Source organism: Rhinolophus ferrumequinum, chromosome 18 (genome assembly GCF_004115265.2).
Source record: "Rhinolophus ferrumequinum isolate MPI-CBG mRhiFer1 chromosome 18, mRhiFer1_v1.p, whole genome shotgun sequence".
Taxonomy (NCBI): domain Eukaryota; kingdom Metazoa; phylum Chordata; class Mammalia; order Chiroptera; family Rhinolophidae; genus Rhinolophus; species Rhinolophus ferrumequinum.
Genome location: NC_046301.1, coordinates 4,182,805 through 4,195,393, shown reverse-complemented (window position 1 = coordinate 4,195,393; position 12,589 = coordinate 4,182,805). Strand labels below are relative to the sequence as shown.

The 12,589-nt window shown below is 40.1% G+C and overlaps 1 protein-coding gene across 1 annotated transcript in view; it reads left to right on the top strand.

Annotated features, from left to right (window-relative positions):
* The window catches only part of NDNF (neuron derived neurotrophic factor), a 34,870-nt gene that overhangs the window by 17,064 nt on the left and 5,217 nt on the right, over positions 1-12,589 (top strand). Inside the window, exon 2 of the mRNA XM_033134904.1 lies at positions 9,050-9,238. Coding sequence (XP_032990795.1) covers positions 9,051-9,238 — 188 coding nt within the window. The 5' untranslated portion in view covers position 9,050. The remainder of the gene's footprint in view (positions 1-9,049; positions 9,239-12,589) is intronic.

Here is a 12,589-nt window from a genome sequence, read left to right as displayed (position 1 = left end):
AAGTTTGCGAACACATTCCAGAAAAAGTGCTACATACGAATATGAACTAACCCTTGCCTCTCAAGGTTCCCAACTGCAGGGCACCTTGGAGAACACGGGGGCCAACAAGTCACCCATGCAGATGGTTCTCCTGAGTACAGCAAGGGGGTCTTGATTCTCAGTCTGTGATTTTCCCACTGAGCCATGGGGTGGGAAAAGAGACGGAGTGACATAGTGATCTGTCTGTAGGAAATCCTTGTTCTCGCCTCCGTAGTTCTTCCTCTGTGGTCATGGGACATGACGTGAAACTTTAGGGCCCAGGAATTGCTGGGAAACCTCACTGGCAAAACCATTAGACAATCATCTTTGAGTTTTCTAAGTTTCCCGATCCTTTCAAAGGTGGATTTTGCTTTTCTGAACCTTTACAATGATTAATGGCTCCCTGCGGATGTCTCTTGTCTCCGTGTGGGAGTTTTCCTTCCTCACTTCTTCCTAGAGCATCCACGTCTTGAGGAGACAGGATGTTGTGTACAGCAGCACACTGCTCGTGCCTGCTCCACGGCGGTGCTCACTTCACCTTGTTCAGCGCTCATGGATGCAGTGCGGCCTCCCACCTCCGTCTCCCTTCCCCAAATCCAGTGCTTGCTCCTCCCCCTCCTGCTTTCTCTCGGAGTCCTGCTCAGTTCTCACCAGCTCCTGGTGATTCTTCAACTCTGTTAAGCACATGTGATCCGAGCCAACCTTTGCCTCTTGGCATGTGTTACCTTACACTGCAGGGGACTTTTATGTATAGTTAATGTCCCCTGAACTCAACTGTAAACAATAAGAGTCCATATTAAATATCTATACTTCCAGTGTATTTTTAGGCTCTTACATACAGCAAGGACTTTTATTTGTTGACCAGGACGTTTCACGTCCCACCTTCCAGGCTGACATGTGTTGGTTGCTAGGTGCCACTGGCGTGCTGCCACGCTCCATCTGAGCTAAATTTCAGTAGAGGGTGGGGTGTGCTGTTTGTTAACTGCTTTGGGGGACACTGCACAGGAAGTCATTTTCATTTTGTTGCAGATCAACAGGAAATAAGGCTTAGTTGCCGAACTAAAGTAAGAAAAGCAACCAAGCATATTATTCCTCCCTGGGGGCTTTGGTTTTTCCAGGACTCGTTGGCTTCCCCTAAGACAGTGGAAGCTGTCCACTCAGGTGCACGTACAGAGGAACTTTTCGCAGGAGGAGCACATGCAGTATTTTGTTCCAGGATTACATTCCATTATCTTCTATACCGCCTTTGAATTTGTTAGTGTTTATTATTCTAGCAACATTTTAGGATATCTACTCCTTCCTTTAATAAATAGGTCTGGCTTCCTGGATCAAAGACTACCCCTAACTCAAGTACATTTACTTTGGCCATATCTGTGGTTCATTATTCTTTTTATTGGCATTAATGACGATGGGAATACAGGGTGACTAACTTGAAAGTCCAGGCCTCTTTTAGGTGGTTCTTATTCCGCAGGCTTGAGCATCTTTTACAATTGCGGTGCGCTCGCCTTGGCCCCACAGTGGACTACACACCCTGAGGGCCCGAGGGCAGGGGACGCAGAATGGAAACTTTATTCAGATCTTTGGCATGTTTTGATTTTAATTTTACATTGATTTGTCTTACTAATTTCATTTCCTTCCGGGCTGAGAGTTGGCGAGCATTTAGAGAAGTGGTAGAGGAGGTTGGAACCATTGCAGTTGAAATACGTGTGAAGGACCTTAATCCACAGGTTATTGGCATAATGAACTCTCAAACCCTTAATGATGGCTGTACTCTGTAAAGACGGCCAGCACGTGGAGGGCTTCGGCCTGTGGGTTCTGTGCTTGCCGCTGGCTCTGCTTTGTTGGGCTGTAGGCATTGGCACATGGCAGCTGCGCTCCACAGTGAGTGTGGAGCAGGAGTCCACCAGGCGCATGCGGGAGACCCCTCCTTAGGGCAGATCTATCAGAAGCCCTTTGCTGCCAGCTGCTTTATCCACCCTTTTCAAGTATAGAAACCTACCTAATCACAGTATGCGCTATTTCCCTCAAATTTTCAACCACAGCAGACAATATTTCTGTATTAATAAGAATGATCAACTAATTTCAGTTAAGATTCTCATTGTTTGCAAAAGACCACAAAACAAAACAGTTTCTTGGAATTCACCTTTTTCTATGGTGGAGTTTCTGCCTGGAGGAAGGGACCCTGTACATGCAAGCTGGGCATTTTAGTACTAAAGATCTCGGAGTCACAGAGCAGGTCTCAGCAGACACAGGGTTTCCTCGCATAAAGGTTACGCTTTTTCCCTTACAGCTAGATCAGATGCTTCAGGTTCACTATCAGATGTGGCATGGCGGATTCAAACAAAAACAAATGCCCTCGAGTTTAAAAAATGGAAGTTAAAAGTCTAAATATTTGCCCTTAAAAAAGGAAAAAAAATACCAGAAATCTCTGCGGCAAACCATTCCTTGAAATGATCCTCACCAAATTATAATCATGCATTTTCCAATCCCTGTAATTAAACATTAGATTTCATTTATTCCAGATGCATTTGCCTCAAGTAAATTCGGAATGCCTCTCCTTCTTTTTGGTCATTATAAATCTATTTCCTGTTTGTAGCCTATAAATGACTGACTGGATATTTTGTAAGTGAATCTTAATGACACTATGCTTTTGTTTTAATTGTATACTTCGTGTGGCATATTTTTACTGATGACAGATCACATTGAGTTATATAACATGAAATGTCTAGAAGGGCTTGATGACAGTTTTTGTAAATATATTCACATGTTTCTGCAAGGATCTTGCAGGACCTTGGTGGTGGCTTTGTAGAGGGAAAGCAGGATTATCTTTGATCATATTCCTCCCAGGTAGGTGAGAGCTGTTGGCCGCTCTTCTGAGGACTCCAGAGCACTGAGGTAGGTCACAGAGTCTGGAATTCATGAGACACCTATTCAAAGAGCCTGGGACAGTTACATGAGAATCTGAAAGAACTTTTTATTTACCATATTTGCAAATTCCTTGTAGAGCCTGGGACAGTTACATGAGAATCTGAAAGAACTTTTTATTTACCATATTTGCAAATTCCTTGTAGAGCCTGGGACAGTTACATGAGAATCTGAAAGAACTTTTTATTTACCATATTTGCAAATTCCTTGTATTAGTGAGATAATATAATTAAACAGCAGTGTGTAAATATTAAAGGCAAGCTTTTTAGCAGTTGAAATACTTCCCTACTCTTAAGATTCTCAGTTAGGACTTGTGGTGAATATAATTTAATTTATTTTTCAATTTATATACTGAAATTTAATATGTTTTAAAATGTGTCATATATTTTAAAAAAGTAAAAAGTAAACCACATTCATTTATCTATTATCATTGTTCACAGAATTTCAAATAATACATTTTTATTTTCACTAAGTGTACCAATGGATTAATCAAGATGGTAAACTGACCAGCCGATCTTATGTAATTGAAGATACATTTGGCAAAGTGGGCCAGTAGTGGGATTACGGCAGACACTGCAGGGCAACTCTTATTTGCTTTTAGTCATATTGTGTTTTCTGTGGTCCTAAGAGGTCATGCTGGGGGGTTAGTCGATACATTGGTATGTTATTCAAGCTCCCTTTCATTTTTTTCTTGCCTGCCATTGTACCATTTGGCAGGTCTCAAGCATTTCCACAGGTTTGTGGGAAAAGGATATGCCAGGTCAATCAAACTATTTATTTTAACTGCACCAAATGCTCCATAGAATACAGACTTCAAGCTAAAGCTGAAAGTCTTAGAATTATTTGTATGTTTTCAGTTATCCATCAACTGTTCTACTCCTTACCCCTTATGGAACAATAAAAATGCTTCCAGACTCTTCATTGGCATTTCTCTAACATGGGTCTAATTTATCTCCTGCATTCCATACACCCCCACTTTCCCTGTGGGGTGGGGAGCAGAGAGGTCAGCCGAGAAAGTGAAGAGATGAGTGGGAGAAGCAGCCCCGTCATCACAGGCCCCACTATCCACTCCTCTTGAGCAATAGTGTTTACCTGCTCTCCAGAAAGGGGGCAGCAAATATGAAAATAAAAATTTACACGTAAAAGGGTCTTCTTTTGGAACCACTGCTCATGTAACTTTAACACATCAACGAATTGGACTCATGTAATGTTTCTAAGTAGTTTGGCTTTATATGTGTGTGTGTGTGTGTGTGTGTGTGTGTGTGTGTGTGTGTGTGTGTGTGAGATAAACAATCATATCTAAAATTATTTAATTCTCAGTGCCCCAACCTCTCTCTTCGTAACTGTAGAACACGTGGTTAATCCTTGGACAATTATATTTCAAAATCAATTTCTCCATTTTACTCGAGGATACATTGGCATTCCAAAGGATACAACTAACTCACATCCACCAATAATCTAGAGTACCGGATAATCTAGATTAAAGAGTGAGGTGTATGAAGCCATTTTCCTTTTCTCACTTCCGTCTTGACAGGGTCTGAGGGTGTGTGCCAACTATGAGGAAGTCCCCTGATGACGAGAACAATACCAGGGTTTTAGGTTAGCATCTATAGACCTGATTGAGCAGAGCTTTGCAGTTGGAACAGTCAAAGTCAATTTTCTCAGTAATAGGACAACACCGCCTAGTTTTTCTTGACTGTGAATAATTGTGCAACCAAGTTGACTGACCTGCCTAGAGAAATGAAATGATTAGAATCATCCTCGCAACTTTCTACTTCTGTTGGAAGTAGATCTTGATTGTAAAAAGACAGCAAGATTTCTTGCTGTACAGATTCCTGATTTATCCACCAGATGCCCAAGACAGAAGAAACAATGCTGAAAGAAAGTTCTGAGAAATGTTACTTAATTTAAACTTCAAATCTAGATAAGTTCTGGATACCTAGAAGTAACAAAAAGAAATGAGAGGAAAAGTTATGCCATTAGAGGGCACTTTTGTAATCTTAGAAGAAAAGTCTATTCTTATGGACTGGCTTACCCAAGGCTTATTCTTTAGAAGACATATTTTTAGTTATTTATTTAAAGGACTGATTATTAAGCTGAATGAAACAGAATGTTTTATTGGTAGGGAGAGCATCTATAAAATCTTAAAACTATCCTTTAAGCAATATCTAAGTAAAGATTTAAATTTGGATTGTTGAATATAAGTTGTAAAACTGTGCACAATATGTCTACATAATACTTTAAAAATACATTTGTTAAAGAAAATTCTGTCTGTTATCTGATCAAATTGAATCAATGATTAACTTTCACTAATAACTAACTACATTTTCCCCAACAATAAATGAATGTTATTAGATAACATTTTAGAAACTATAGTCCTACAGAATATAAAGTGCTGTGTATTGGGGTTATACTAATTTTTCTTCCAGTTTTATTGAAAAGTAATTGACATACATCACTGTATAAGTTTAAGGCATACAGCCTTAAACTATATGGTTTGACTTATGTATATTGTGAAATGATTACAGTAGATTCAGCTAACATCTATTTTTTTCACATAAATACTATTAGAAGATAATGAAAAAGGGATCATACTAATTTTAAGCCTTCTATGAAAAGTGTCTGTTTTGCTCATAATTGATGCAGCAATTAAAATGGTTAAAATGGTTTCAGAGACAAACATGTGACCTGATAGAATTTTAGCTGGGCAAATCTGATATTTTTTATAAAGAAAGGACAAGGTACAGTTGAATCTGTACCTTGTTCCCTATTGATGGTAATTTAAATCAAACTATCTACCTGAACCGGTAAAGTAGATAAGCTAGTACAATAGTTTAATAAGTAAGAACTTAGTATCAAGAACTGTAAGGAGCTTGAGATTTTACCCTCCTTGCAAGCTAGTAAGTTAGTCTGCCGTCATTTTCTATGCTCGAGGGCACAAGACTCGTGGGTCAAAGATAAAAGACTTTGGAGCTCAGGGCAATGGCAGAACCCACAGTATCATCCTCTCCCCCTGGCTCCCTGACCCCCAACTCCACAGGATGATGCAAAGAGGCCAGAGGGCAGTAGCTCATGTAGTGGATCTTATTGCAAGAGAAGGGCCCCAAGCTTAGGGAACCCAGATATTTTATAATGGATAGTGACCATGCCTGCTCTTGCTGTTCTCCCAAGGCTGTTCACCACACAGACATCCTTGGAAAGGTAATCTCAACCAAAGGTAGTCAGTTCTTCTCCCAAGGGGTGCAAAAACCAGCACAGAGACCCATGGAGAACTGTCCCAACACTTACATCTGATGTTCGTGTTACCAAATGCTACCTTGCTAAGTAGCTGATTGGGGCATGTATAATAATCATAGTTTTTAAAGTTACTCATGATAAATAGTTCATATTGTATTTACTCTGTGATCGTGCCTATCTAAGCCTCCATTTGATCATTTTTGAAAGGAGAAAAATAGTGCCCACACCATAGTGTTGTTCTAGCATTCCACGAGATAATGTACGTAAAGCACTTAGAAGAGTGCCTGGCATGCAGCATGTACACAGCAAAATTTATTCATATTGTCGTTATTAACTCAAAATTCATATCTCATAATGAGCTGACTTAATAAAGAGAAAGTTCTTCCCATGGGCAGCAGAGGATGCCGGGAAAACTCCCAGCACACAGAACTAGCTAGCTCTAACTCTGGGGCTGACCTACATGTCCCAGATACCCTGGGGCACTGGGCAGCTTGGCCTGCTCAGTGGTGCTGTGCAACTGACAGCTCCCTGGGCAAGTGTGGGGCCCAATGAGGCAAGGCTGCCCTTAGTGGTTCTACGGCAAATACGCCTGCCTATCTCACACTTCCTGCTGTGGCATGTTCGCTCTAAGTTCCTAATAAGTGTGGAAAGGCAAAATCTCACCCTTCCTAAAAAGGTATATTTTATTGTCTGGCTTCCTCTGCTCTCAGGAGGCAAAGTTTCAGGGATGCTTCTCCAAAGTAAACTGAGTATGTTTTATTATGCTGAAATAATAAATATTTCTTAACAGGAGAGCATATCAAATCCTATTCAGATTTTCCATTTCCGTGAGCTATAGGTGGGGGGGCCTCTGACGGGAGGGATTAAGGACTAGAGTGGAGGTCCCGCCCACTTTAGGCCACCATTTATGTCTTATTTGTTTCCAGGTTCACTGACTTTTGAATTGGATCCATCCAGCTATCTTTTGTAGATATAACCCTTGTGTGCTGGTGGTGATTCACGTGCGCTCCCACTTACAATCCCAACTTCCCTTGGATTTCACCTTGCCAATCATCTGGGTAGCTGACGGACAGATTACGTAAGAAAATTGAAGGAAGCCTGGTCTTCTTCCCAAACTGTTAGCTGGTTGGGAAGAGGAGATTAGTAGTAGCCTCAGAGTCATCATTCGTTTTCAGAGTTTACAGATCATCTATCCAAACCCTTCAGAAAATGACGGTCCACAGCGGTTAAGTGAATTGCCTACGATTATACATCTAGGTAGGAGCTGAACCTAAAACGTCAAGTTTCTTAGCTCTCAGTCATGTTTTCTTTCAATTACAATACAGTAGAGAGAAAAGACGGGAAATAAGTGCCTTTGGTGAGACATTATTATGGCTTTCTTGAGAGAGATTAGAGTGGATAAATGTTTGGGCTGTGCAGTCATATCCCCCTGGATTTATATCCTCTCTCTGCTTATGTAAAAGGAGGTTTATTCTTGTACCTACTTCACAAGGTTATTGTGAGGACTAAATGCAGTAATGCAGTGAGTGAACTTAGCATCATGTTTTGCACATAGTAAGTCAAACACTACAGATACTTTGTATGGAAAACTGCAGAACCCATGGAAGGAAAAACTGGAAAAAAGTTAAATGAACTTTTTGAGCAAGCTCACTGTGAAAAAAAACTACCTTTCATACCTCATTAAAAAAAAAAGAAAAGCTTATTCCTTTCAAAAGTATTTTTAGTTGTATGAATCTATTTCTGACAGTACTCAAAGAAAGGTAAAATTAAAGTCAAGTGATGGTTTAAGTAGCAGTGACCTCAGAGCTATAGTGATAACTACTGAGAAATAAAACTGGCTTTCACTTCATTTCAAATTACCACAAACACTGGCATTTGACTTCCTCACTATTTAAAGTACTTAAATGTGAAAACACTGTCTTTCCTGAAGTGCTTGAATTCCCTGATGTATGTCGTCAGAGATAAGGGCCAACAACTGACGTGGTTCTTTCTGGGAGGAAAAAGGCAGGCAAGCCTCAGAGGAAGCAGAGCCTTTCAGTAGCGCTTGCATATCTGAAGCTCCCCGTTGGGGACGTGGAGACACGCAGAAGGTGGTGTCATTGACAACATCCCTACAGCGATGTACACAGTGATCTATAATGACATGTAGGATCGTTGATGAAAGGCAATGACGAATGCCACAAAGTGACCCAACTAAACACTAGTGTCCAGTGCTCTCCCTTGATCTGGGAGTGGGACTCCAAGCCCGTTTTCTAGTGCAGCAAAGGCGTCTGTATAAGGTTGTGTTGAAGAGTCTGGTCATCTATAAGAGTTAGACATCGACAAATAACTCACCTTGTGACTTTCGACAAATTGCTTAACTTATGAAAAATTTAAACTTTATAGTCTCTAAAAATCTCTGATGTATGGAAATATGATTTGGGAAATAAGAATACCACAACTCATGTATAATGCTTAGTCAAATTTCAAGGGAGAATAAAAACAAAATTGTGCAGTGGTCATTTTCTGGCTCTCAGTGGGTCTCTGTGACTTCCGTTATGGTTCAAGCTCTGAGACATTTATGTACAGGTATCTACAAAGGCCACGTAGCCTTCGCCATTAGAAGTAGGATTTCCTCTCAACACCCAGGGAGGTTAATGTACCAGGAGTCCTTTCATACCAAAGTCTTTTTAATATCTGACATGCTAGTGAATTCGTTATCAACTCCATGAAATGCTTTGAAAAAAAAGCTATTGTTTTCAAGATCACATGCATGTATCCAAAATACCTAATACGGGTCTTTCTGTCAATACTACAGTGGTGTAGAAAATTGGCAATTTACCCACGTGTCTGTCTGCAGAACTGACATAAGCAATTGTTTGTCACCCAGGATGGTTCCTCTCCAGTGGTGTCTGCTGTGGCTGCTCTTTCCACTCAGCTCATGGACCCAGAAGTTCCCCACTCGAGATGAGGAACTCTTTCAGATGCAGATCCGGGACAAGGCATTTTTTCATGATTCGTCGGTAATTCCAGATGGAGCTGAAATTAGCAGTTATCTTTTTAGAGACACACCTAAAAGGTACTCTCCCTACGGTACTTTCTTTATCAGTGAGCTCATAAAGGATGCCTCCAGAAACGGAAGTCACCTTTTACACTGCTTTTAGATAATTTGCAATTGACCTTGGAGTAGCGTTGCGTATTTTCTCTAAGTTGAAAAAAAAAATGGCAGCACAATTTCTAATCCCTAAATACAGGCACTGTGGTTCTTGCTGATTGTGACCTCCTTTGGGGTGGAGAGGGTGATCCTTGCATTTCTTACATTTTGGAATGATTAGTTTCTTTTCTTCAGGACAGTAGGAATTTCTAAGAACTCTCTAGGATTAAAATGATACTAATTGAATACATATGATTCTTGAAGGGTTTGCATTAAGTCTTCTAAGGGTAATATTTCTTTGACCCATGCGGTGAGATTCTCAGAGAGTCAAACCAGTGATAAAAACTGACACTGCTCATCAACCTTCGTGCCAACATCAACAAATTGGGCTCACATGGTGCTTCTAAATTTTTTGACTTAAAAAAAATGCATATATTCTATGAATAAATAACTATGTACATGATATATGTATCATATAAACCAATTATATTTAAAGTTACTTACTTTGCAGTGCCCAAACCCCTCTCTACCATATTTCAAAAACCATTTCTCCTTTTAACCTGGGACACATTGACATTCCGGAGGATAAAACGATGTCATGTCATCAGTAATCCCTTTCCCAAGACTGAGGTGCATCAGATCCTTAGGTCATCCTTCTCTCGTCACTCCAGTTTTGACAGCAATAATGGAAGGGGGTGCTCCCTCCTACTCCGAGGCCTAGTGTGTCACCATCTGGTCAGTGAAGGCGAGGAGGGGATCGGTTTTCTTGTCTTGACTGACATGCCCTATGCTTTGGCCATCATTTCAGCACCACCTGAATGAAATTATTTGTTTGAATGCATGTAACAGATTAGGAACTGACTTTTCAGGAATATATGAAATAATTATGAATTGTTCAATGAAGACTAGGAGTGAAGGCACAAAATGCAAGGAAGAACCTTGGAAGAACTTGATATCCTACCATTTACTGAGGATAAGTCTCTGGAAACAGGAAAGGGCATAGGAGGCAAGCCTAGTAATTCAAATCAGTCTTAAATGTCAGCTGAATTCTTACCAGACACATCTTGCTTTTCGTATTATTTTGTCTCTTGAAATTTGTCTTTAAAAATTATTGTGATTTCCCAAATGCACGTGTGTACTGCTTTGCAGTGTACTTTAAATACAGCATTCCACGTTATGCACTCATGGCACTGAATCAAATAAGTAGTTCAGCCTTGATCTTTCAGTCTCTTAAAAATTAAATAAGTTTTGAGCCTAAGAGTTGTCTTCAAAATTAGATTATATATTTTTCTTTAAAACAACATGTTTTCATTACAAGACATTTCAAAACACCCAGCACATACTCCTTCCTCCATTAATTTTTATGTTTTCCATTTGTTTATTCTTTCTTTCTGTCTCTTCTTCCACAAATAATGACTGGGGAATTTTATACCTACATTTGGATGAAATTTTGAGTTAACATTAGTTAAGAGTTATAACCAAAAGAGAAACATCATTCCTAGGGGTGAAATATGCAACGGGGAGGCACACTTGGACATTGTTGAGATTACAACCAAAGATGAAATTCCAGAAAATGTTTAGCAGCAGCGAATAGCAAAAGACAACAAATTCATTAATTATTCTTATGTTTGTCCATCAATTCCAAAGTCTGAGTGGTTCGTGGAGTGTTTATCCTGCAGCGTTGGCGACGATGTTCAGCGTGTTATCACATTTCTGTCTCCTTCCCTGGCCAGTGAACACGAGGGGCCCAGAGATCACGTCCTGTCATCTCTGACGCTGCTGTCTTTCCAAGTGCTCCGTGCACGGAGCACAGTAAATGTTTGTCAGGTTGTTGAAGTTTATTCAGATGATCTTTTCCCCCTAATCTTACGTGTTTCCATTGGAAAATGTTGACTTAGAGGGACTCCCTGCTGTTTTGTATGTGTAATCATTACTTGTGGAAATGCAAGCATCGTTTTATTTATTACTAGTTGCCTCTGGCCTGTATTTAAGTTACTGAGACATAGTTGCTTACCTTGGGAAATGAACTACTTTCTTGTTTGAAATGAGAGTAGGGGGTAAGGAGATAGACCTGCACATTGATGTCTGCTTCAGAGTTGGTTAGCTCTGCTACCCACATAAAAAACAAAACGTTTTACATACTTTGTAACCTACACGATCCCAAATCAATTATTTTGTTGTGGCTATTTCTTCGTAGAGATTCTGTTGTGTTTATGTGGTTAATATCTACCATGCAACCTGGCCAAAGGAACAAAATTCTCCTCTCCAAAAATTAGACTGAATTGAAAAATTAAGCCATCTGACACCCGTCTTTAATGGTGCTTATGTTACATAAAGTTTCCATACAGTGAACAAGTCAATCGTCTAATTGTTTTGTCTGGGTGATTGTCTGACTTCACTGTTTTATGACCAAGTTCTTTTGGCTTTTATGGAGTCTTCACTTTATTTGTCCTCCCAGAGCCCTATCTCCACCCTCCACCTCCTAATCCACCTTTGAATAGTAAGGGGTGGGCATGTATATATATTCCCACTCGTATTTGTTTCTTCACGTGGAGGCAGAGCCCAGGTGCAAGTTGTCCTCAGGCTAGAACAATAAGGTTGGTGTTCGGATTCTTAGGTTCTAATCATTCATTTGGTAGTTCACTCATTAAAAAATGTCAAGTACCTACTACATGCAGAAATCTGTGCTAAATGCTGGGAGTACTATGACATGGAAAATGAACCCTAAGTGGCCTTTGTGTGGAAATAACATTAATCAAATATAATATAAATATATAGTGACAAATTGCAATAAGTGCCCACAGGGACACTCTGAGGGTGTATTAGAGAACCTGACCCAGAAAGAGGAATCAGAAAAGGCACCCCTGAAGAAGCAGCACTGAAACATCTAAGGGCAAAAGATGTGTTTTCAGCAGAGAAAATAACGTCACAGTGGCTCTAAGATGGGATGGAACCTGGGAAACGAGGGACGCTCTATGTGGTTCGAGCCCAGAAAGCAAAACGGATGTGACACGACAGTGAGGCACAGTGAGGTCGGTGGGGGGTCCCACCAGCGGGGAAGTTTTAGATTCTTCCCTTTTCCCCCAAAGCTAAAATCTAAACCTATTCATTAATTCATCAACACATATTTATTAAGAATGTTTTTCATCTCTAAGTCTTCATCAGTGAACCAAATGCTCTGCCCTCTTAAAGTTTTCATTCTAGTTGGGGGAGATGGAAAATTTTTAAAAAGTAAGCAAAGAAATAAATAATCTGCCAGATAGTGATAAGTGCTTT